Source organism: Lithobates pipiens, unplaced genomic scaffold (assembly GCF_037356315.1).
Source record: "Lithobates pipiens isolate NorthernLeopardFrog02 unplaced genomic scaffold, aLitPip1_a1.2 Scaffold_23, whole genome shotgun sequence".
NCBI lineage: Eukaryota > Metazoa > Chordata > Amphibia > Anura > Ranidae > Lithobates > Lithobates pipiens.
In genome coordinates this window covers 170,068,603-170,095,700 of record NW_027507785.1, presented here as the reverse complement: position 1 = coordinate 170,095,700, position 27,098 = coordinate 170,068,603, and the positions used below count along the sequence as shown (strand labels likewise).

General features: G+C 46.8%; 1 protein-coding gene across 1 annotated transcript in view; it reads left to right on the top strand.

The window, feature by feature from the left end:
- NTMT2 (N-terminal Xaa-Pro-Lys N-methyltransferase 2) overlaps positions 1–27,098 on the top strand; it is a 110,611-nt gene that overhangs the window by 52,970 nt on the left and 30,543 nt on the right. Inside the window, exon 3 of the mRNA XM_077452598.1 lies at positions 24,194–24,443. Coding sequence (XP_077308724.1) covers positions 24,194–24,443 — 250 coding nt within the window. The remainder of the gene's footprint in view (positions 1–24,193; positions 24,444–27,098) is intronic.

Below are 27,098 nucleotides of genomic sequence, written 5' to 3'. Positions count from 1 at the left end.
TGCCTTTGCCTACTGTTTAGACTGCTTCCATGTGTACTGACCCTGGCCTGTTTTATCGACTATGCTTTTGCCTGCCGCTTACTTGATCTTACGTGATTGAGGCCATCAGCCTGCTCCTGACTTACTGTCATCATGCCTCTGCCTGCCGCATGAATTGACCACACTTCTGCCTGCTACCTGGACTATGGAAATAATTAGTTGTAGCAAGAAGCAGTATGTTTATGAACCAGGCCAATATTATGGCTGTGCTGGCTGTCTCTGCCTGGACGTTTCCTATGGACAAATGCTTTGACTGTCCTGACAATATTCTTGTGCTGACTATAGACAATATTCCTACCTGCTGCTTGGATAATTACTATTGTTGTCGCTAAGCACAGCGCTGCTTGCTGCCTGAACCAATTCTCTACTCACTACTAAAACCACAGGTAATACTTTTTTTTTTTTTTTTTACCCTTTCCTCAGTAGAATTTATTTTGGAGTGTTATTATTGGTATGTGCATGCTATGTGTTAGAAATATGAAGGGCCTTCAAAAATTATAGATTGTCAGGAAATTATATGTAATGTTTTCTCCTACAATCCCTGACGGGGCTACTTGGATGTTGGGCCTCTGTATGTGGCCAGGCCGTGTAAAAGTCTCACACATGTGTTATCGTCATTTTCGGGAGGAGTAGTACAATGTATTTTGAGGTGTCATTTTTGCTATGTACATGCTATGTGTTAGAAATATCTTATAAATGGACAACTCTGTAAAAAAAATGCATTTTTATATTTTTTTCCACATTTTCCAAAAACTTCTGGAAAAAAAGGACATGTTCAAAAGACTCATTATGCCTCATAGATTATAAATTGGGGTGTTTTCTTTCCAAAATGGGATCATTTTGTTGGCGTTTCTATTGTCCTGGTGCTCCAGGGCCTTCAAAAGTGTAATAGGTGGTTGAGAAACGAGATGTGTAATTTATGTTCCTGGAATGTCTGAAGGAGCTACTTCAATGTTGGTCCTCTGTATGTGGCCAGGCTATGTAAAATTCTCACACATGTGCCTTCGTCATACTAAGGAGGAGTAGCAGAATGTATTTTGGGGTGTCATTTTTGCTATGTACATTCTATGTGTTGGAAATATCTTATAAATGGACAACTTGTGTAAAAAAAAAATGCGTTTTCATTTTTTTTCTGCATTTTCCAAAAACTTCTGGAAAAAAATTAACTGTTCAAAATATTTAATGTCTCATAAATTCTACGTTGGGGTGTTTGCTTTCCAAAATGGTGGCATGTTTTGGGCGTTTCCATTGTCCTGGTGCTCCTGGGCCTTCAAAAGTGTAATAGGTAGTCAACAAGTTAGATGCGTAATTTATGCTCCTTGCATGTTGGGCCACTCTATGTGGCTATGCTGTAAAAAAGTCGAACACGTGGTATCTCCATACTCATGAGGAGTAGCAGAATGTATTTTGAGGTGTTATTTGTGGTATACACATGCTATGTGAGAGAAATAACCTATTACAATGACAATTTTGTGAAACCAAAAAAAAATCTTAATTTCTTGTTCATACATCATGGGACAGAAAGAATTTGATAATTGCGTAGTGGGTTAGATAGTCACCATGAGGTGATTGGACACTGGCAACCCTAATTACAAAGCGAGTTCCTCCTCTATATAACCCCTCCCATAGGGAGAGTACCTCAGTTTTTTCACCAGTGTCTAAGGTGGTTGGTCACGCTAAAGATGTGCTAAGAAGAAAGCTCTGCTTGATGGTCTCTGCAGGGGCCTAGGAGCTATACAACAAGATCCATACCTCAGGCCAATAAATACACCTAAGATGGATGGTACCTGGGCTTCATGAAAGAAGAAACAAGGTTTTGCCTGTAATGTCTGTCTTTGAGGACTGGGCTCTGGTATCTAGTGCTTTAGTGCACAGTCTTCTACATGTCCAGGAAAGAGAATCCTGAGTAGGAACCCAGAACCTGGAAGGTTGGCACGACGCTACCCGCTATGATGGTTGAAGGTTGGATCTGTCTGTTTATCAGCAGTTCCTGCAGTGGGGATAAGGTAAGTGAAGACAATCCTAAAGTATAAACATAGGGATTATCTTCTTTTGAGTAGTTTGCATGTCTTACCGGGTTTCCGACACTAGAGGGAGTAAGAGGCATACCTGGTGCATACTTACATGCCATTCAGGATACACTCTCAGTGAAGTTGGTCTGAGAAGCCGCTCACATACTCCGCTGCATGCTCTGCAGCATAACCTGAAAGGGGATCCCACGCATTCCGGCAGTTTAGGACTATGTCTCCTTGTAAGAGGGCTTCAGGGGGAGGTAAAAGAGGCCAAAAAAATTATAGCCTACTTCTAGGGGTTCTGGGCATGCCTGCAAGGATTCCACCCCTCCCCCCCTTCGAAAGACTGGAGGCAGCCTCACAGGATGAGTCTGTGCCCCTGTGAGGCTTTGCAGCCCCTCCCAATGTTACAGTCCCTGTATATGTTACTGAAGACACTATGAAGGCTGCATTGGATGGTTTAGAAGTAGGATTACTACTTTTATCACGGATTCCTTAAGGAGTAGCAGAAAAAGGGTTAGATCCCCTCCCTCTGCTCTAGGTTCCCTATCGGATGAGTATTCTGATGATGATGAAATATCCCTATCCAGGGGATAAGGATCAGGAGCATTTGGACGATACAGGGGAAGAGGAGAAGCTCTCTTCTGCCTCCCAGGCCCTCAAAGTACAGGTGCAATATTATACTGAGTTGGTGAATACCACAAATAGATTGCCCTCTGCTGAGGCTGCCATATCCTCTGTTTCCTGCCAGGGATTTCGGAAATACCCACAGGCTGCATATAATTTCCCAACTCATCCCTTGCTGGAGAAATTGTTGTATGATGACTGGCGTCATCCAGATAAACAATTTTCTCCTCCTAAGAGGTTTTCCATGCTTTATCTGGTGGAGGAAAAGTTCACCAAAAAATGAGTGGTGCCAGCAATAGATGTGGCTATTTTTTGTGTGAATAAAAGCCTGAGCTGTCCTGTGGACAATGCTCAGGGGTTCAAAGATCCAACTGATAAGAAGTTGGAAACTTTATTTAAAGCCTGCTTTTCTATGGCTGGCGCTGTAGTCCAGCCTACGGTCGCAGCAATCGGCATGTGCCTGTTCCTCAAGGAACAAATGAAGCAGGTGCTTAACCTCCTCTCCACTGAGGAGGGCGAGGTTTATGCAGACCTTCCTAAGACCTTGTGTTTTTCAGTTGATGCTATTATGGATTCTGTTCAGCAAGCATCCCGCATTTCCCTCCTGCTGGTACACATGCGCAGGGCCCTTTGGCTTAAGCATTGGGCAGCTGAAACTTCATGCAAAAAATATTTGCCTGGGTTCCCGTTTTATGGGGAATGCCTGTTTGGGGATGATCTGGACAAATATATCCAGGGGATTACTGGGGGTAAGACCACGTTGTTACCGGTTAAGAAGAAGAATAAACGTCCCTCATTTCGACGTTCTCTGTCCCTAGCCCCTGGAACTTAGACCTCCAGGCAGTGGCGATGGCCTCCCCAGTCCAATATTAGGGGAAAAGTCCAGGGCCAAGCCCAATGGCAAAAGAGATCTTGGGGTCCAAACAGAACCCCAAAGCCTCCCTATGAAGGGGCGCCCCCGCTCAGCCGAGTGGGGGAAGGTTGCTGCAGTTTGCAGGCGCCTGGCGGGAAGAGGTTCAGGACAAATGGGTGACCTCCATGATGTCTCTGGGCTGCAAACTGGAGTTCCATGAGTTTCCACCATCTCGCTTCCTAAGGTCAAGAGTCTCCAAAGATCCAGAAAAGAGAAGACCCTTGTTTCTGGCCTTAGAAAGTTTACTATCCCAAGGGGTAATTATACAAGTGATCCCAAAAGAGCAAGGCTCAGGGTTCTTCTTAAACCTCTTTATGGTTCCAAAACCAAACAGGGATGTCAGACCTATTCTAGATCTAAAATACCTGAATCAGTTTTTACACATTCGTTCTTTCCGCATGGAGTCAATCTGCTCAGTAGGCCCTTCAGGGGGGAGAATTCTTGGCATCAATAGACATCAAGGATGCATATTTACACGTGCCAATATTTCCCACTCACCAAAGATTTCTAAGGTTTGTGGTGGATCAGCGCCACTTCCAATTCTTGGCCCTTCCTCTCGGTCTTGCTACAGCACTTTGAGTGTTCACAAAATTCTATTCCCGCCCTTGGCAAAACTAAAGCCCCATACACACTTTTTCTGCAGATTTTTGTCTTTAGATTTAACAAAACCTTATAATATGAGGTCAAACCTTAGGAGTTTCAATTTGTATGCAATCTAGCAGGCCCTTGCACTACATGGTTTTGGTAAATCTGAAGACAAAAATCAGGCGAAAATCTGATAGTATGTATGGGGCTTAAGGGCTCAGAGCATAACAGTGACAGCTTATCTGGACGAATTTCTACTTGTAGAACAGTCCATAGCACGCTTAGACCACAGTGTGCTCAGCACAGTAGAGTACTTAGAGTACCTAGGCTGGGTCCTCAATCTAGAAAAGTCTTCCTTACAGCCCCTAAAAAGGCTAGCGTATTTGGGCATGGTCATAGACACAGTCCAAAGCAGAGTATTTTTACCCCAGTCAAAAGCCAAAGCCATAAAAGATTTGGTCTGGGTAGTCACAAGGAAAAGTCCCTCCATTCGACTATGTATGAGACTATTGGGAAAAAATGGTGGCCTCTTTCGAGGCTGTTCCTTATACCTAGTTTCACTCAAGGCCTCTGCAGAGCTGCATCCTCTCTGCCTGGAATAAAAGAGTACAAGCCTTGGATCTTCCAATATGCTTATCACCATGGGTATGCCAGAGCCTCAATTAGTGGTTGCTAACCAAGAATCTACTAAAAGGAAAATCCTTTGTTCCAGTTACTTGGAAAGTGGTAACCACAGATGCCAGTCTAATAGGCTGGGGAGCAGTTCTGGAAGAAGCTTCCACCCAGGGAAGATGGTCCAGAGCCTAAAGTCTCTTGCCCATTAACATTCTGGAGATTCAGGAAATTTGTCTAGCCCTCAGGGTTTGGACTTCCAGTTTGCAGGGTTGTCTTGTCCAGATACTAAGGGTGCAACGGATCAAAAAGCTCACGGATCGGATTGTTCCTCGGATCAGAGTCACAGATCGGATCATTTTTCGGATCAGCAAATAATAATTGAATTTGCAAAAACCTGTGAAAATTCCACCACCATATAGTCCCCACTGTAATATCCACAATCTCCCCACTGTAATATACATCTCCCCCACTGTAATATCCACATCATCTCCCCCAATGTAATATTGGCTGAGAATGGATGAGTATGGCTGGGTATCGCCAAGTATGGCTGGGTATTACCGAGCATTGCAGCATATGGCTGGGTATGGCAGAGTATTGGCAGGGTATGGCAGAGTATTGGCAGGGTATTGCAAAGTATCGGCACGGTATTGCAGAATATCGGCACGATATTGGCAGGGTATTGCAGAGTATTGGCAGGGTATTGCCAGAGTATTGGCAGGGTATTGCAGGATATTGGTAGGGTATTGACAGAGTATTGGCAGGGTATTGCAGGCCGGTATTGGCAGAGTATTAGCAGAGTATTGGCGGTGTACTAGCAGGGTACTGCAGGGTATTGGCAGGGTATTGGCAGAGTATGGCAGGGTATTGGCAGGGTATTGCAGAGTACTGGCAGTACTACAGATGCAGCCCACAGCGCTGCTGCCATCCAATTTCTCCCCTCCACTGTACAGATTTGTACAGAGAGGAGAGAGAGGAACTGGCGTCATCATGACGCCGGTTTGTTTACAAGTGATCGATCCGTCATTTGACGGAGCGATCACATTGGAAACGCCGACGGGTGCACCAAGACGGCTGCCGCTCCGGAACTAGGCTGAAGCCGCAGCTTTTCCAAAGGCCGAGACCGTGGAGCGCTCCGCAGATCGTGGCGTGTGCCGATCCGAGCGGGGTGACCCGTTCGGATCACGGATCGGTGCCAATCCATTGCACCCCTACCAGATAAAGTCCAACAATGCTACAGCAGTGGCCTATATCAATCACGAGTAGTCTGGATGCCCAAAAAGAGGTGAACCACATTTTTTCGTGGGCAGAGAGGCATGTTCCTTGCCTATCTGCGGTCTTCATTCCAGGGGTAGAAAATTGGCAGGCAGATTTCCTGAGTCGCCAGCAGCTGTGCCCAGGAGAATGGTCTCTTCACCCCAATATTTTTCAGGCCATAGGTCAAAGATGGGGTTCCCCGGACGTAAACCTGTTGGCTTCCAGGTTCAACAAGAAACTGGACAACTTTGTGTCAAGAACAAAGGATCCACTAGCACAAGGGTCAGATGCCTTAATGATTCCATGGGATCAGTAAACTCTGATCTATGCATTCCCTCCAGTTCGGCTTCTCCCGCAATTCCTGCGGAGAGTCAAGAGGGAAAGAAAGCCGGTAATTCTGGTGGCTCTGGCTTGGCCCAGACGACCTTGGTATGTGGAGATCATAAAGACGGCAGAAGGAAGACCTTGGGTTCTTCCGCTGTGCCCAGATCTACCCTCACAGGGTCCAATATTCCATACTGCCTTACGAGGTCTGAATTTGATGGTTTGGCAGTTGAGACCCAAATTCTGAAGGGTCGTGGCCTCTCTGGCCAGTCCTGTCCACTCTAGTTAATGCTAGGAATCCGGCTTCCAGACTCATTTACTACAGAATCTGGAAGGCATATGTTTCCTGGTGTGAATCTAGGGGGTGGAAGTATGCCATTAGCAGGATTCTTGCCTTTCTTCAATTAGGCGTAGAAATGAAGCTGGCCTTGAGTACTATCAAGGGCCAGATCTCAGCCTTGTCAGTATTTTTTCAAAGATCACTTGCCTCTCATTCCCTCGTCTGGGCTTTTGTTCAGGGGGCTTTAAGCTTAAATCTGCCTCCTGTATCTAATTTGAATTTGGTTTTGTCTGTTTTACAGGGACAACCTTTTGAACCATTGCACCATGCTTCCTTAGATCTGGCTCAGATCTGCAAGGCTGCAACTTGGTCTTCAGTCCATACATTCACTAAATTCTATCAGGTGGATGTAAGAGGGCATGAGGATGCTGCTTTCGGGTGCAGTGTGCTGCAGGCAGCAGTATAGTTCCTCTGGTCCATTGACAGTCTATGTTTCTGATCTGTGTCTCCCTCCCCTCAATTTGGGAATTGCTATGGGACATCCCACTAAGTAATTATCAAAGTCTCTGTGTCCCATGATGTATGAACAAGAAAGTAGGATTTTTAAATACAGCTTACCTTTAAAATAATTTTCTTGGGAATACATCATGGGACACAGTGCTCCCACCCGTCTTCAGGAAATATACATTGGGATACTTATTGCTTTGCTACAAAACTGAGGTGCTCTCCATGTACTCACCTTGTAATTAGGATTGCCAGTGTCCAATCACCTGATGGTGACTATCTAACCCGCTAAGTAATTATCATAGTCTCTGTGTCCTGTGATGTAATCCCAAGAAAAGGATTTTACAGGTAAGCTGTATTTAAAAATCCTATTTTTGCAAAGAATTGTGGGAAAAAATGACAACTTCAAAAAACTCACCATGCCTCTTACTAAATACCTTAGAATGTCTACTTTCCAAAAAAGGGTCATTTGGGGGGCATTTGTACTTTTTTGGCTTGTTTTGGTCTCTAGAAATGAGATAGGCCGCCAGTACATCAGGTGTGATCAATTTTTTATAATTTGCACCATGGCTTTTACACACTTTAACTTTCACGCAGACCAAATAACATCCACTAATTTTAGTTATTTTTGACCAACAATATGTAGCAGTATAAATTGTGGCCAAAATGTATGAAGAAAAATTACTAATTTGCAAAATTTTATCACAGAAACAAAGACATTTTTTTTTCAAAATTTTTAGTCTTTTTTTATTTATAGCGCAAAAAATAAAGAACCCAGAGGTGATTGAATACCACCAAAAGAAATCTCTATTTGTATGAAAAAAAGGACAAAACATTCATTTAGGTACAGTGTTGCATGACTAAGTAATTATCATTCAAAGTGTGAGAGCACTGAAAGCTGAAAATTGGTCTGGGCAGGAGAGGGGTTTAAGTGCCCAGTAGGCAAGTGGTTAAGGCTTTAGATGAGCATATAAATGTTTTGTTTTTTAGCTTGATATTGCTACACTATGGCCCTTCTTTAATTCTTTTACATGGTTACCATCTTACTAACAGCAATTTTCAAGTCTTGCCACAGATTCTCAATTGGATTTATGGCTGGGCTTTGAACAGGACATTCTAAGGCCGCGTACACACGGGCAGACTGTTCGTCCAACTTTGTCCGCTGAACAGTGTTTGGGCGGACAGTCCGCTCGTGTGTGGGCTTTCAGCGGACAGTTTCAGCGGACAGTTTGACGGACAAGGTTTTTCGGAAATTCCGTAAAACTGTCCGCTGAAACCTTGTTTCAGCGAGCAGTCCGCTCGTGTGTAGGCTTGTTCGTCAAACAAAGTTGCACGCATGCTCAGAAAGGATTTTCACGCCGAAAGCTATAATGCAGTGTATAGGACGTCGTATTTTTCGTCCCGTCGTACGTGCCGTTCACGTCATCGCGCACAGTTTCAGCAAACTGTTCGTCCGTCGTGTGTGGCCATGTCCGTCCATGCTAAGTTTGAGCGGACTGTTTGCCGAAACTGTTGGATGGACAAAGTTGGGCGAACAGTCCGCGCGTGTGTACGCGGCCTAACACATAAATTTGCTTTGATGTAAACCATTCCATTGTAGCTCTGGTTGTATGTTTAGGGTCATTGTCCTGCTGGAAGGTGAATTTGGCTCCATCCATCTTCCCATCAAATCTGACCAGCTTGCCTGTCCCCGCTGAGCAAAAACATCCCCACAACATGATGCTGCCACCACCATGTTTCACAGTGGGGATCATGTATTTAGGGCGATGTGGAGTGTTAGTTTTCCGCCACACATAGCATTTTGCTTTTAGGCCAAAAAGTCCAATTTTGGTTTCATCTGACCAGAACACCTTCTTCCACGTGTTTGCTGTGTCCCCTACATGGCTTCTTGTAAACTGTAAACAGGACTTCTTATAGCTTTCTTTCAACAATGACTTTCTTCTTTCCACGCTTCCATAAAGGCCAGATTTGTGGAGTGCACGACTAATAGTTGTCCTGTGGACAGATTCCCTTAACTGAGCTGTGGATCTCTGCAGTTCTTCCAGAGTTACCATGGGCCTCTTGGCTGCCTCTCTGATTAATGCTCTCCTTGCCTGGCCTGTCAGTTTCGGTGAACGGCCATGTCTTGGTAGGTTTACAGTTGTGTCATACTCTTTCCATTTTTGAATGATGGATTAAACAGTGCTCCGTGAGATGTTCAAAGCTTGGGATATTTTTTCATATCCTAACCCCGCTTTAAACTTCTCCAAAACTTTATCCTTGACCTGTCTGTTGTGTTCCTTGGCATTCATGATGCTGTTTGTTCACAAACCTCTGAGGGCTTCACAGAACAGCCATATTTACAATGAGATTAAATTACACAAAGGTAGACTCAATTTACTAATTAGGTGACTTCTGAAGGCAATTGGCTCGACTAGATTTAAGATAAGGGTATCAGAATAAACGGGGCCGAATACAAACGCACGCCACAATTTTCAGATAGTTATTTTTAAAAACTTTGAAAATAATTTTTCATTTTCCTTTGACTTTACAATCATGTGCCACTTCGTGTTGGTCTATCACATAAAATCCCAATAGAATACATTTATGTTTTTTGACTAGGCCACTCCAAAACAGAAATTTTGCTTTGTTTGAACCATTTGGAGGTGGACTTGCTGTTGTGTTTTGGATCATTGTCCTGCTACATAACCCAAGTTCACTTAAAATTAAGGTCACAAACTGATGGCTGGACATTCTCCTATAGGATTTTCTAGTAGAGCTCAGAATTCATCGTTCCAATTATGGTAAGTCGTCCAGGTCCTGAAGCTGCAAAGCAGCCCCAGACCATCGCGCTACCACCCCAATGTCTGACTGTTGGTATGATGTTCTTGTTATGAAATGCTGTATTCGTTTTTTGCCAGATGTAAGGGGACGCTCACCTTCCAAAAAGTAAAATTTCTCTTTCGTTCATTGACGGACACAGCATATTCATCTTGACCTTAGGGTTATATCGCTCCTTTAGGAGAGGATTAGGCAGAAAGTGTTAAATACAGGAACACTTGCACAGTACCACCCAGGGGCAGTCCTACTGGCTATAAACCCTCACACTGCATCCAGCAGCTCAGTTTTTTTTCTGCCTAGTGTAGGAGAAGGACCTGGCTCCTGGTGGGACCATTGGTCCTGGGAATTTTTTTCTTTTTTCTGCATTTTTGATTCCTGTGATCTACAATCAACAGCCAGGCTGGGTGACAGGCTGGATAATATAGATCCTGGTAGTCTCCCCAGCCTGGCCATCGAGCATGAGCAGGCCCTAGCTAAGTGCTGGGTCGGCCACGACATACCCCGTCTGATCCAGGGGCGGCCGGTGAGCTATATGCTCCGGGGCACACATATGACTGGGCTACTGCTGTCTGTGTCACCGTGGCTGACAGCCACCCCATACTGCTCGGTGATGAGTCTGTCTGTGGAATGCGTCCAGCAGTCCCTGCACGAGGGGTAAGTATGGTTCCACCTGTCTCGACAGGATGGGGCAGCTGGGCATTCCTTGGGAGGTCGACTAGGGGGTCTCTCTCTCTCCCTTTCTTCTCTCCCGGTCCCTTCCCTCCTCCCCATGCTATGGGCCGCTGTATGACTGGGCACATGGGGGTGCGGTGCACATACCTGGCTGGGGGTCCTTCAGGGGGCCTCTGGGTCCTGGCAGAGGGCTGGGCTGGGTGTTGGGGGGGTCCGCCCATCCTCTTCCTTGTTTATGGGCCATTTTCTGGAAGTTCGGTGGCCATTTTCTTGGTGCCCTCAGACGCTTTTGCTGAGGCGGCCGGCAGCCATTTTCTAGTAGCCTCAGGTGGTTTTGTCTCTAGTGCTGGGTGCTTGTTTCCTTCCCCTCAGTCTATGGCAGCTAAGAGAGTGGACATTTTGTGTGACTTGCCTTAGGTCCCTAAGTGGTAACAGGCGAGTGTGGGTCAGCATGATGTCGGAAGCTGGTGCTTCTTCCCCAGACATCCCTGTTATTGCAACTGGTTCCCCTGCACCTGCGGTGCCTATGGACGCTCTGTCGGTGGTCCTGGAGGCCTTTGTTGCCAGGATGGAAGTGGCGTGCAGGCACAAGGGGGGTAAAAAACGCCCCTCCCCCCACGGGGGAAAGCTCTAATTCAGACTCTGGCCCCGCTGTGACAGACGGCCCCTGTTCAGACATGTCAGAGAATGCAGACCAGGACCATTCAGCCAGTGAGGATGACACCGTGTCCGGGTCAGCGCAGGAAAAGGCGATAGTAGGAGCACTTATTACATTGGTGCGGGATACCCTAAAGAGGAGGATATGGCGGGGGCATCTACAGAGGTGTCGGTCCCTTTTGGGTCCCACAAGCCGGCCCGCACGGCTAAGGTGTTTCCTTACCCAACTTATTTTGATAAGTTTATTTACAAGGAGTGGGGAAAACTGCAGTGGGCCTTTTCAGTCCCGAAATGCATGGCGGTGCGATATCCCTTTGAGGAGAGTTTCCTGAAGAAATGGACATCTCCTCCGATTGTCAACCCCCCCAGTATTCAGGTTAAATAAGGTAACCACAAATCCGGTGGAAGGGACTCCTGCTTTCAAGGACCCTGCCGACAGAAGGGCCAAGGCGGTTGGCGATCCATGTTTAAGGTGGTGGGGTCAGCATTGCAGCCAGCGTTAACCATGGCCCTGGTGTCACAGATGCTTACTGAATGGGCAAAATTGTTGCACCGTGAGTTAGAGAAGCAACAGGCTTCTCCGGTCTGTGTGGAGCTAGCAGACCAGTTGGTGCAGGGCCTTAAGTATGTCTATGATGCGGCCCTAGATATGGCCCCCTTGCTCTCTAGAGCCTCTGTATCAGCAGTAGTGCTCCATCGCCTGATTTGGCTGAAATGCTACTCTGCGGACCAGGCATCTAAGAAAGCACTGGCGGACCTTGGCGGGCAGAACTAGCCATTGAAAAATATGCACAAAGTGAGATTTCCCCAAATGCTCCGATTTGGTTGAACCCTCATTTATATAAAATCCCTGATCCATGTGTCTGGACAAGATATGGTGTCAAACTCATGTCACATATAGTGTCACGGGACTCCCTACTCCCCTTTTCTCGCCTGTCCTCCCAGTTTAATTTGCCAAATCATTACCTATTCTGGTATATCCAACTATCCCACGCATTCGCTGCGCAATTCCTGCACTCCTCATGTATCATGGCACAGTCGGAGCTGGAGAAGACACTCAGATCCGACTGTGCTGTCAAGCCCACCTCACATTTATATTCACACCTAATGTACGTATCGTTACCGACATTTGACAAACTTTGGACTAGCTGGCAGGCTGATATTCTCACGCTAGACAATGATGACTGGGACGATGTATGGGACCTCCCCTTCAACTCCTTAGTCTCCAATCGTGACCATCTAGTACAATTTAAAACCGTACATAGGGCTTATTATAGCCTGTATAGACCCCACAAGATGAACTCTTCCCACTCTCTGGAGTGTTGGAGATGTGGCGCCTCGCCTGGAGACTTCTCGCACATTTTTTGGCAATGTCCAATGGTCCAGCAGTACTGGGGAATGGTCCTAGAGCTAATTGGCAAAGTCACCTTGATCACATTGCCTTTGGCTATGGAAGTCTGCATACTGGGGCTCATAGAAACTATAGTGCCATCCACTGCCAAATGCACAATGATGAGCCTATTGCTTTTCTATGCACGTAAGAACATTGCTATGCAATGGAAAAAGTCGGAGCCCCCTTCCATAGTGCAATAGAAACGCTTGGTGAATAACAGTCTACCATTATACAAAGACACATAGTCACACAGGGGCTGCCCATCAAAATATGACAAAGTCTGGCGCACCTGGTTGGACGAGCCCGAAACGGCCTGAATAGTTGGGGTTAACTGGGATGAACGCTAGAGGTCGGCTCCTTCTCCATCATTGAAGGCCCTGAACATGTCTAATTACAGCTAGTACCCGCAAAGGATCACGGCAACATCGCTTCAACTTGAACCGGGGAAATCCGGGATATACCCTGCTAATGCACTGTATCTTATTGTAACATCTGTTGCGTTACAGAAATTGAATACTCTCCTACAACGTTCCATGTACATTGTATGCACTTAAACTGTGTTTGTTATATTTGTTGTTAAATTCAATAAAAAAGAAAGAAAAAAAAAAAGAAAGCACTGGTGACTTGCCCTTCCAGAGAGAGAGGCTATTTGGAGCCTTGCTGGATGACATTATTAAGAATGTAACTGGGGGTATGAGTACATTGCTCCCACAGTCCAGAAAAGGTAAGGAGCCAAGCAAATTTGTTATCGCATGAAGGTTTGCTCCACCCTGACTCTCGGGTGGGGGGTCGCCTTTGGGAGTTTGCAGCCCGGTCGATCTCCCTACTTTCCGACCAGTGGGTCTGTTAACTGGTTTCATCAGGATACAAGATAGAGTTTCTTTCTTGTCTACCAAACAGGTTTTTTCCCTCCAACCTTCATCTTCTTCCGGCTCGTCGGGAAGCCCAGGGCCGGATTAAGAAAATCATGGACCTGGTGCTGAGGATTATGGTGGGGCTTTTTATAAAAAAAAAAAAATGCGAACAATTTTTTGTTATAACAAATTAAATTAACTAGATAGAGGTGGGATTAGAGAGAGAGAGAGGATGCGAATGAGGATGCGTGGAAGTGACAGCAACACAGGCCGGCCAGGGCAAGTAACCAAAGGCACAGAACCCAGAAAGGAAGACAGGGTGAAGATGGAACAAAAGTGTGCCCATTCTAGAGCTGTGAAGGATATGCCAGTGGGCAATATGTACAGGAGAGGAGTGTTAAGGGTATGATGTGGGCAGTATGTACAGGAGAGGAGTGTGGAGGGCATGATAGGGGCAGTTTGTAGAGGATAGGAGTGTGGAAGGTATTATGAGGGTGGTATGTACAGGAGAGGAGTGTGGAAAGAAAGATAGTTGACAGTATGTACAGGAGAGGAGTGTGGAGGGTATCACAGTGGGCAGTATGTACAGGAGAGGAGTTTGGAGGGTATGACAGTGGGCAGTATGTACAGGAGAGGAATGTGGAGGGTATGACAGTAAGCAGTATGTACAGGAGAGGAATGTGGAGGGTATGACAGTGAGCAGTATGTACAGGAGAGGAGTGTGGAGGATAGGACAGTGATCAGTATGTACAGGAGAGCAGTGTGGAGAGTATGACAGTGGGCACTATGTATAGGAGAGGAGTGTGGAGGGTATGACAGTGGGCACTATGTACAGGTGAGGAGGATGTAGGAATCTGGGAAGGAAAAATATAAAGGTTTGTGGAAATATGTTTAGGGACTGCGTAGTGGTTAAGCGGGCCATACATGGATTGAAATTAAGTCACTTAAGCCGAGACCAGCTTTAGTCGATCTATGTATGAGCTAGCTGGTTGTACACAAGTCAATCTATTAACCACTTAAGCCCCGGACCATTTTCCAGCTAAAGGACCAGGCCCTTTGTGCGATTCGGCACTGCATCGCTTTAAATGACAATTGCGCGGTCGTGCGACGTGGCTCCCAAACAAAATTGGCTTCCTTTTTTTTCCCACAAATAGAGCTTTCTTTCAGTGGTATATGATCACCTCTGTGGTTTTTATTGTTTGCACTATAAACAAAAATAGAACGACAATTGTGAAAAAAATGCAATATTTTTAACTTTTTGCTATAATAAATATCTCCAAAAAATATATAAAAAAATATTTTTTCACTCAGTTTAGGCCGATACGTATTCTTCTACATATTTTTGGTAAAAAAAATCGCAATAAGCTTTTATTGATTGGTTTGCGCAAAAGTTATAGTGTCTGGCAATATTGGGGATAGTTTTATGGCATTTTTATTAATAATTTTTTTATTACTAGTAATGGCGACAATCAGCGATTTTTATTGTGACTGCAACATTATGGCGGACACGTCGGACAATTTTGACACATTTTTGAAACCATTGGCATTAATACAGCGATCAGTGCGATTAAAAATGCACTGATTACTGTAAAAATGTCACTGGCAGTGAAGGGGTTAACCACTAGGGGGCAGTGTAGGAGTTAAGTGTGAATGTGTGTGTTTTTTTACTGTTGGGGGCGTAGCTTGGCATTTGACGTCACTGATCGTCTTTCCCTCTAACAGGGAACAGACGATCAGTGACAGCCACACTAGGAAGCACTAGGAGAGATTTGTTTACACTTACTTCTCCTCGTTCTTCAGCTCTGTGACCTGATCGCGAGACACCGGTGGCGATCGGGTCCTCGGGTCCCACGGCCACGGTCACGGAGCTCAGGACCGGGTCATGAGTGAGCCGCATGCTCGACCCACGGCTGCTCTCTTAAAGGGCAACATACCTGTATGTGCCTGTGCCCAGCCGTGCTATTCTGCCGAAGTATATCGCCGTGAGGCGGTCCTTAAGTGGTTAATCGACTTGAGTACAACCAGCCTGTCAGGTTTTTATCAAAACAGTCAGTGCTGCCAGCTATAGTTAGCAACACTGATCATTGTATTGTGAGGGTTGGGAGGGCTCCTCGCTGGCAGAAAACAATAACACTGTGGGAGTTATTCCCCCATCCACAGGTCAGAAAGGGACAGGCTGAAGAGAGAGGTCTGTCAGCAGGGGGGTGTGAGGTGATCATGGAGGGATATCAATCAGTGGGTGGGGGGATGTCACGTACCTGGTAGGCGAGCCCGGAATGCAGGGAGCGACCTCTCGTAGCCCCTGGCTCGAGAACCCCTGAAGGTGGTAACAGAGGTTCAAAAGTTCAGGGGGCACAAGTGCCTGGCAAGTAAAGGCAGGTCCGGATAGACAACAGCAGCACAGATAGCAGTCGGCAGGTGACAGCAAGCACAAGCAGAAGGGCTGGCAAGGCAGACGATCGTCCGCGGAGGACGGCAGGCTCAGGCAGATCAAGGCAGGAACGGCAGGAGGTCGTCAGCGGAGACAGCAGGCACTGGAAATCCGAGCGGATAGGTAGGTAACAGCAGAGTCGGGTACAGGCTGGGTCGGCAGCAGGCGGTCAACAACGGTACAAGGGTAGCGGCAGAGACGTGTTCAGACAGGCGGGTAGTCGGTGGCAGGCAGCAAACGAACGTGGTCAAGAACAAGCAGGGTCACAGGAATCAAGGCAACAGGTAACAGATACAGAATCTCCGAACACGCTGTACACTGGACAGCAAGAGGGGAACGGAGGCAGAGTCCTTAAGAAACCTTTAGGGCGCCAAAGCGGTCGCACGACGAGTCTGCGTGCCCCCGCGAGTGGCCGTGCGCCCGTTCGTGACCCCGCGCACCCGCGTGCGCTCGTTCGCCAAATCGCGCACCCGCGTGCGCCCGATCGTGCCAACGCGCACCCGCGTGCGTCCGTTCGCGTTAACACGCGCTAAAGGGAAATGACAGGTTCTCAACAACAGGCCTCTGCGGGCAGATCTCCCATGTGCGATCGGAACGCCAGGATTGCCCGATCGTGCCAACGCGCACCCGCGTGCGTCCGTTCGCGTTAACACGCGCTAAAGGGAAACGACAGGTTCTCAACAACAGGCCTCTGCGGGCAGATCTCCCATGTGCGATCGGAATGCCAGGATTGCCCCCCCCCCAAGGGGCAGCCTCCGGATGCCCAGTTGTGCCATCTTACCCGGGTGGGATCTCTTAAAGGCACAGATTAGTCTCTTCGCGTGGATGTTGGATTCTGGTTCCCAGGAGTTCTCCTCAGGCCCGTACCCTTTCCATTTAACCAAGAATTGAATCTGGTTCCGTCTCTTCCTACAGTCTAGTATGGATTCAACCTCGAATTCAATTTCCCCATCGACAATCACGGGTTCTGGAGGACTGGTAATTCGGTCGGCAAAAGAATCCGGAACTGCAGGTTTGAGTAGCGATGCGTGGAAAACTGGGTGAATCCGAAAAGATTCTGGAAGCTTTAGCTCGAATGCCACACTATTCAGTTTCCTCACGATCGGAAAGGGACCCACAAATTTCGGGCCCAACTTCTTGGATGGGCAAGACAGTTTGAGATTCAGGATGGACAGCCAGACCTGATCCCCGACTTTGAGATCCAGTTCCCCCCTTCTCTTTCTATTAAACACTTCTTTATTGTACTCCTGTGACTTGGTCAAGGTTTCTTGCAGAAGCTTGTTATTAGTCTCAAAGAAGTTGAAGTTCTCCTGCACCGCTGGTACCGGACACTCAGGAAGATTGCCAGACAGAAATAGTGGGTGGAAGCCAAAGTTCGCAAAAAACGGGGATTGCTTGGTGGCAGAGTGAACTGAATTATTGTACGCGAACTCAGCCAAGGGCAGAAGCGAGGCCCAGTCGTCTTGAGAAAAGGACGAGAAGCAGCGTAGATACTGCTCCAACGTCTGATTCGTCCTTTCGGTCTGGCCGTTGGTCTGAGGATGATATGCTGAAGACAAGCGGAGTTAAATTTTCAGAGCTCCGCAGAGCGCTCTCCAGAACCTCGAAGTGAACTGCACCCCCCTAATAGATGTGATATTAGCGGGGATGCCGTGGAGTCTCACAATCTCCCTAATGAAGGTCTTGGCCGTCTCTGTGGCTGAAGGAGTGCCCCTCATGGGCAGGAAGTGGGCCATCTTGGTGAGCCTATCTACTACGACGAAAATCGTAGAATAATCCTCCGAAGGGGGTAACTCGACGATGAAATCCATGGAGATCATCCTCCATGGTCTGTCAGGAACGGGCAGTGGTTTCAGCAGACCCCAGGCTCTTGACTTACTGCCCTTGCTCCGAATGCAGGTGATACAAGCCTCTACATATTTCCTGCAGTCATCTTTCATTCGTGGCCACCAGAACGTACGTCTGAGTAACTCCAAGGTCTTGTGTACCCCAAAATGGCCAGCCAACAGATGGTCGTGACAGGAGGCCAGAACCAGAGTCCGTACTTCCTGGGGGACAAAGATCCTGTCCTCGTACCAAAGAAGGTCATTACTGGATGACAGCAGGATGCCGGGTGGAGGGGTAGTGCCTATGGAGGCCTGCTTAACTTGAGACACTAAATCCCCCTGGAGCAGGAGAAAGTTCCCCGCGGAGAGGATAGTATCCGAAGACCGAGGACTTTCTGGTTGACTGTACATGCGAGACAGGGCGTCGGGCTTGGTGTTCTTGGATCCTGGACGGTAGGTGATATGGAACGAAAACCTGGAGAAGAAGAGCGCCCACCTGGCCTGACGTGGTTTCAATCTCTTTGCTGATTTAAGATATTCCAAGTTCTTATGGTCTGTATAAACCAGGATCGGGTGGGTGGCGCCCTCAAGAAGATAGTGCCATTCCTCGAGAGCTGCCTTTATTGCCAGTAGCTCGCGATCACCGACGTCGTAGTTTTTTTCCGCCTCAGACAGCTTGCGGGAGAAGAAGGCGACCGGGTGTAGCAAAGACTTGGGCCCCTGTCTCTGGGAGAGCACTGCCCCAACCGCTATTTCTGAAGCATCCACTTCTAGGATGTATGGCAGAGCGGAATCGGGATGCTTTAGGACGGAAGCCGATACAAACAAGTCCTTCAGAATCTTGAAAGCCTCTTGCGCCTCGGGGGTCCATCGGAACTTCTGACCCTGTTTGGTCAATCCGGTGATGGGGGAAATGATAGAGGAGAATCCCTTAAAAAATTTCCGGTAGAAATTAGCGAACCCCACAAACCGCTGAACCCCCTTCTTATCGGAAGGGGCAGGCCAGTCTAGGATAGCAGAGATCTTCTGGGGATCCATCTCGACCCCTTTTACGGAAATGACCAGACCGAGAAACTGGATGCTCTGTTGTTCGAAGACACATTTTTCAGGTTTGGCATACAGGCCGTGAAGACGGAGACGAGCCAGGACATTCTTGACGTGTTCTCGGTGGTCGGCTAAAGTGGAGGAAAAAATCAGGATGCCATCAAGATAAATTATTACAAATAGGTCAAGGTAGTCTCTAAAAATATCATTGACAAAGTGTTGGAATGTAGCTGGGGCATTGCACAACCCAAACGGCATCACAAGATATTCGAAGTGCCCAAAGCGGGTACGGAAGGCAGTCTTCCATTCGTCACCCCTCCGAATGCGGACGAGGTTGTAGGCACCCCGAAGATCCAGCTTGGAGAATACTTTAGCAGAACCTAGTCTCTGAAAAAGTTTGGGTACTAATGGCAGGGGGTAACGATTCTTAATATTAATTTTATTCAAAGCCCGATAGTCCACACATGGGCGTAAGGAATGGTCCTTCTTTTCAACAAAGAAAATCCCTGCACCTGCCGGGGAGGTGGAAGGTCGGATAAATCCCTTCTCAAGGTTGTCATCTAAGTAGGATCTCAGGGTACTCAGCTCAGACTCAGATAGAGGGAAGATTCTTCCGAAAGGAATCTCTGCCCCAGGTAGTAATTCAATAGGGCAGTCGTATGGCCTATGGGGTGGTAGGGTTTCGGCCCCCTTTTTAATGAATACATCCAGGAAATCATGATAGTCCTTGGGTACAGCTTGTCGGGTCTCAGCGTCTGTTTCCAAACAGAGGAGGGCAGAGGAGTCCCTGTCAACAACTGGGCAACAATGCTGGAGGCAATAGACCGAAGGGAACTCAATTCTTCCAGTGGCCCAGTCGATGCGTGGGTTGTGTGCTCTCAACCAAGGCATGCCTAGAATGATGGGAAACAATGGAGACTTGATGACATCTAGGCATAAGAATTCCTGGTGAGTCCCGGCAATGGTAGCAGATAAGGGGGTAGTCTCCTGGGTCACTGGTCCGGATTCAAGGGTAGAACCATCGGCCAAAAATACTGAAAGTCCCTTCTCTCTAGGCCGAAGAGGAATCTTGTTCATTAGAGTGAAGGACGAATCCACAAAGCCACTACACGCCCCGGAGTCAATAACCGCGTGAGTTTGGACAGTCCTTCCTGGAAGCTGTAAAAGAACAGGGACAGCCAGGTGAGAAGTGTTATTAGACAGTACAGGTGAGGGAACAGGTGGGATGAAAAGGCACTTACGCATCTTAGCTATGCAAGTGCGAACAAAGTGTCCTGATTCTCCGCAATAAAGACAAAGGTTTCCAACCCGGCGGCGTTGACGTTCCTCAGGTGTCAGGGATGGACGGAGTAGCCCCAGCTGCATGGGTTCCGGAAGATCCAGTGTGGCTGTGGCAGGAGCAGAAGGGGCTGAATGAGTGGAGCTAGGCACACGTGGCAACATCCAGACGGGGCGGGTGGCTGTGGTGGAACGCTTCTGACGACGCTCTCTTAAACGTCTGTCGATTTGAACCGAAATGTCTATGAGGGCTTCCAGAGTCTCAGGGATGCCTGCACGTGCCAGTTCGTCCTTCAGAGGCTCAGACAGGCCCATACGGAATTAGTATCGAAGGGCTGCGTTGTTCCAGTCCGTGTCGGAGCTCCAGCGTCTGAATTCCGACACGTAATCCTCCACAGGCCTGCGACCTTGTTGCAGGGCGTGTAAGGCTGCCTCTGCGGTCGCAGCAAGTTGAGGGTCTTCATAAAGTCTTGACATTGCCAGGAAAAAGGTGTTCAGAGTGTCTAAAGATGGATCTTTTCGCTCCAAGAGGCGGTGTGCCCAGGCCTGCGGTTCGTCCGTCAATAAGGAAATGACGAACCCCACTTTGATTGCCTCAAGGGAGAAAGTCCTTGGTTGCAAGGCAAAAAAGAGTTCGCAAGAGTTGCGGAAGGCTCTAAACTTATTCCGGTTGCCGGAAAATCGTTCCGGAGTAGGGACCCTGGGTTTGGGTGGCATCATCACCACTGATGGTGGGGCATGGGGCCCGGAGGCAGCTGGCGAGGTAGCAGATAGAGCTTGAACTTGTTCCTCCAGTCTGCCATAACCTTCTTGCAGGTTCTTCACCGCCTGGGTAAGGCCGACAAGATGGCGGCAGAGCTCGTCCATAGGGGAGGCTCCCTGCCTAGGCTCTGACGTTGCTGTCCAGTACTGTCACGTACCTGGTAGGCGAGCCCGGAATGCAGGGAGCGACCTCTCGTAGCCCCTGGCTCGAGAACCCCTGAAGGTGGTAACAGAGGTTCAAAAGTTCAGGGGGCACAAGTGCCTGGCAAGTAAAGGCAGGTCCGGATAGACAACAGCAGCACATATATAGCAGTCGGCAGGTGACAGCAAGCACAAGCAGAAGGGCTAGCAAGGCAGACGATCGTCAGCGGAGGACGGCAGGCTCAGGCAGATCAAGGCAGGAACGGCAGGAGGTCGTCAGCGGAGACAGCAGGCACTGGAAATCCGAGTGGATCGGTAGGTAACAGCAGAGTCGGGTACAGGCCGGGTCGGCAGCAGGTGGTCAACAACGGTACAAGGGTAGAGGCAGAGACGTGGTCAGACAGGCGGGTAGTCGGTGGCAGGCAGCAAACGAACGTGGTCAAGAACAAGCCGGGTCACAGGAATCAAGGCAACAGGTAACAGATACAGAATCTCCGAACACGCTGTAGACTGGACAGCAAGAGGGGAACGGAGACAGAGTCCTTAAGAAACCTTTAGGGCGCCAAAGTGGTCGCACGACGAGTCTGCGTGCCCCCGCGAGTGGCCGTGCGCCTGTTCGCCAAATCGCGCACCCGCGTGCGCCCAATCGTGCCAACGTGCACCCACGTGCGTCCGTTTACGTTAACACGCGCTAAAGGGAAACGACAGGTTCTTAACAACAGGCCTCTGCGGGCAGATCTCCCATGTGCGATCGGAACGCCAGGACGGTCGTGACAGGGGAGTAACTGGGAGTGATATATTTTTGGAGTAGGATCTGTCATCTGCAGGTTGGGAAATAGTCATCTGTGATATTGATAAGTTGAAGGGAGGTGGCCAACGTGGAAAGTGGCTGGGAAGTGACCTGGTTGGTGGTGAGTGTGAAATTGTAAAAAAGCAAAACACTTGGATGGAACTAGCAGCTGACACTCAAACAAACAAAGTTATAATAAATGTGAAGAAAATAAATGTAGCGCTAAAAAATAAACTCAAAAAACCTAAAGGTAAATTTTAAGTGAGTATAAATAACCTGTGCTAAAAAAAGAGAGAGAAGAGGGATTTTGCACTTATTATAAAACAAGTGCAAACAACATTATGTGCAAAGTGTAATCACTGGTGCTATATAAATACAGCAGTGCATAAATAATGTAATAACAGTGGGATCACATGATGTGAATCCTGAAGGATAAACTATTAACAGTTCATCAATCTGTATGAAAGTCCTCTTGTATGGAAAAAGAGTGACCAATCTTCTCATGTAGACCTTGGATCAAGGCAACAAGGAGACAAACCACGGCAATCTATTTGTCTGTAGAAGTATCTGAGGATGTAACACTCTGAAGATATAAGGTGGATACTCTTACCAGAACAGTTGGACCCACATGCCCTATGACAGTGAGTCTAAAGAGTTGTAATCCCAAAGGATTGTACTCCAACTTCTGAGGAGAAAGATCACGGTGTAGAATCCTTTTATAGGCGTCCTAGATCCCAGATGGAAGTAAGTGGGCCCAATGGTTACCAGCCGATGATTCCCACACTCTTCACAGACTGACTTTGTCTGTATGTCCCAGGCAGAGAGTCAGAGAGTGTGAAATGCATGATGTGTTTCAATTTCTTTCACATTTTCAGTAATGTTTACTGCATTCTGAAAAGTGATCTGTGGTGTATTGCTTTTCAATGAGTGGTATAGTGGTATAACAGCAGCTGACAGGTGTTCATGAGGTGCTACTGCCGCCTCCTTTTTTTTTTTTTTTTTTTTTACATTGCTGAATGGCAGTTTTACATTGTTGGACTACGCTGCTACTGCGAGCATGTTTGACAGGCGGTGCAGCCTGTCAAGCTCTGCAGGCTCCAAGTTATTCATTGAGCGCATTGCCTCTTACAATGGGCCTATCTTAAGGTAAGGGGCCTGGAGCTGCAGCTCCAATAGCCCATATGTTAAATCAGCCCTGGGGAAGCCCTTTTCAGGGCAGTACAGGACCTTCTGTTGCGTGGGGTGATAGTACCTGTACCGATGCCAGAAAGGTAGGGGTCCATCCTGGACCACAAGGCCCTCAACAGCTTTGTGAAAGTACAAAGGTTCAGGATGGAATCAGTTCGCTCAGTGGTTGCTGCACTCCATCAGGGGGATTTTCTGATATCCCTGGACATCAAGGACGCATACTTGCATGTCCTCAAATGCATCAAGCATCAGATGTTTCTGCAATTTGCGGTCACGGACAAGCACTACCAATTTGTAGTTCTCCCTTTTGGCCTGGCGTCGGCGCCGAGGGTCTTCACCAAAGTGCTAGCCCCAATTGTGGCTTTGCTAAGGCAACAAGGGCTCGCAATTGTGGGTTACCTAGACGACCTCCTTCTGAGAGCAGCTTCCGCCTCAGAATTAAGGGAGGATGTGGCAATCACTATGCAAACTCTTCGGGAGTTTGGTTGGGTACTGAACCTACAGAAGTCGGTGTTGGTGCCGACTCAACGCCTGGAGTACCTGGGCCTGCTTCTGGACTCCTCAGAGGCGAGAGTCCTTCTCCTTCCGGACAAGCTACAGACTCTTCAAGCTGCAGTGAAGCTGTTGGTGTCCCGCAGGTGGTCGTCGCTGCGTTTTTGCTGGGTCTCATGGTAGCCACTTTCGAGACGGTACCATATGCTCAATTGCACACTCGAGTCTTGCAAAAGGAGATCCTTATGTCAACGTACAAACGCTGTTTGACCAGTTTGGTTAAAACTTTGAGGTGAGCGGCATTTCTCCAGAAGGTGTGGAGCAGCCTCCTTCTTCCTTTTTCTTGTTATTTTCAGCTATTTGAACTGCAGAAAATTGTATAGTTCTTGCAAGCATTTACAGCCCTAATTTGGAAGGATTATTCATCTGATTATTCCAAGTACGGCGTGCATATTGTTGGATTTTACATCAATTGGACATATATACATATATATCTATATATTTCCATATCTTTTTTTATTTTTTTTGTGATTTTTTTATTTTATTTATTTATTTATTTATTTATTTTTTTACTTTTTTCGCTTATGTTGTATTATTTTGATTGCTTTTAGTTTATGGCATGTTTTGACATTTACTTGTTAAAAAGGCACTGCCAAAAAAAGACTAACTGCATTTCCCCCCCCCAATTACAGGGACCTGGAAAAGCTGGTACAGGCTATGCTCTTGATTGTGGCTCGGGGATTGGTAGAGTGAGTAAACATGTCCTTTTACCAGTTTTCAATACTATTGAACTGGTGGATATGACGGAGCCTTTCCTAGAAGAAGCCCAAAACTATCTAGAAGAAGAAGCAGACAAGGTTGAAACTCTTTATTGCTACTGTCTACAAGACTTCATTCCCACCCCAAGAAAGTATGACGTAATCTGGATGCAGTGGGTTTCAGGTTGGTAATTGATATTAAAGCACCAAATAAATAACTCACAACCAGCAACATCATAAAAGTACTGTAAACCTGTAGGTTCTGTTCATATTTGAGTGAAATCACATGTTACTGTTTCATTGTGGCGTGATTTCTAAAAAAAGGATGCTTGCACTTCTTTTGTGTGATTTTTGCACATAGGGCAGCCCATTCATTTCATTGGGCTGCCCTATGTGCAAAAATCACACAAAAGAAGTGCAAGCATCCTTTTTTTTTAAATCACACTGCACCGAAACAGTAAATGTGATGCATCAAAATGTGCAAAAACATGCAAGCACTGTATAGGTATACAGTTTCTCACAAAAGTGAGTACACCCCTCACATTTTTGTAAATATTTTATTATATCTTTTCATATGACAACACTTAAGAAATCACACTTTGCTACAGTGTAAAGTAGTGAGTGTACAGCTTGTATAACACTGTAAATGTGTTGTCCCCTCAAAATAACTCAACACACAGTCATTAATGTCTGAACCGCTGGCAACAAAAGTGAGTACACCCCTAAGTGAAAATGTCCAAATTGGGCCCAATTAGCCATTTTCCCTCCCTGGTATCACGTGACTCGTTAGTGTTACAAGGTCTCAGGTGTGAATATTGAGCAAGTGCGTTAAATTTGGTGTTATCGAACTCACTCTCTTATACTGGTCACTGGAAGTTCAACATGGCACCTCATGGCAAAGAACTCTCTAAGGATCCGAAAAAAAGAATTGTTGCTCCACATAAAGATGGTTTAGGCCAGCCTTTCTCAACCTTTTCAAGACAGAGGAACCCTTGAAATAGTTCTCTGGTCTCGGGGGAACCCCTTCTAAAAATTAGAAATCTACAACTCATGATACATTAGTGTGATAGTCAGTGGGAAGAATGGTCCTTACACTTGTGGTCATTGGGAAGAATTACCTCCTTACAGGTAACTAAAAAGATCAATGGTGTGAGTGGAAACTTATCTGAGAGGCAGAAATTTGCCGCAGGGTTCCCCTTAATATCCATACCAGACCTGAAGGGCCTGGTATGGATTGGGGGACCCCCACGCAATTCGTTCTTTTTTTTACTTTTTGATTAGGGTTACCCCTTAAGACCCCTTTCACACCAGAGCGTTTTGCAGGCGCTATAGCTTTAGAAATAGCACCTGCAATCCGCCCTAAAAAAGCTGCACCATTGTCTGTAGTGTGAAAGCCCGAGGGCTTTCACACTACAGCAGTGCGCTGGCAGGACATCAGGGAAAAGTCCTGCCAGCAGCTTCTTTGGAGCGGTGAAGGAGCGGTGTGTTTACCGCTCCTCCACTGCTGCTCCCCATTGAAATCAATGGGGCAGCGCTGTAATACCGCCGGCAAAACGTCGCTATTGCGGCATATTGCTGGCGGTTTTAACCCTTTCTCGGCCGCTAGCGGGGGTAAAAGCGCCCCGCTAACGGCTGAAATGCGCCGCAAATCGGCGGTAAAACGCCACTAAAAATAGCAGCGTTTTACCGCCGACGCTATGGGCGGTGAGGTGTGAAAGGGGTCTTATATTCATACCAGACCCAAAGGGCCTGGTAATGAACTGGGAGGGAACTCATGCGTTTTTTTCAAAGAGTTTTATCTATATTGCCGAGACCCGACAATTCTTTACAACCGCCATCAGTTTTAAATGACTTTTTTTCCTTTAGAAATGTCATTTTGCTGTGGTACTGTTCTAAACACGGGAAAACTGCACCACATTACAGGCATACTGTAGACATCCCCCAGGCATGATATTTAACCGCTTCCCGACCGCATCACACCGATATACGTCAGCAGAAGGGCACGTACAGGCAGAATCACGTACCTCACAGAGAGGAAGAACGGGAGATGCTATGGTAAACAAGCATCTCCCGTTCTGCCTAGCAACAAGTGACACTGATCTCTGCTCCCTGTGATTGGAGCAGAGATCAGTGATGTGCACAACACAGCCACACCCCCCACAGTTAGCAACACGCCCCTAGGACACACTTAACCCCTACACTGCCACCTCCTGGTTAACCCCTTCACTGCCAGTGTAATTTACACAGCAATCAGTGCATTTGTATAGCACTGATTGCTGTATAAATGACAATGGTCCCAAAAATGTGTCAAAAATGTCCGATGTGTCTGCCATAATGTTGCAGTCATGATAAAAATCGCTGATCGCCGCCATTTAAAAAAAAATATTAATAAAAATGCCATAAAACTATCCCCTATTTTGCAAATGCTATAACTTTTGCGCAAACCAATCAATAATCGTTTATTGTGATTTTTTTTTTTACCAAAAATATATAGAAGAATATGTATCGGCCTAAACTGAGGAAAAAAAACATTTTTTTTATATATTTTTGGGGGATATTTATTATAGCAAAAAGTTAAAAAAAAATGTTTTTTTCAAAATTTACCCTTTTTTTTGTTTATAGCGCAAAAAATAAAAACCACAGGGGTGATCAAATACCACCAAAAGAAAGCTCTATTTGTGGGAAAAAAAGGACGTCAATTTTGTTTGGGAGCAACGTCGCACGACCGCGCAATTGTCAGTTAAAACGACGCAATCTTTGAATTGCAAAAAGTGCTCTGGTCAGGAAGGGGGTAAATTCTTCCGGGGCTTGGTTAAAGGAATATTTAATTTTTATTGTT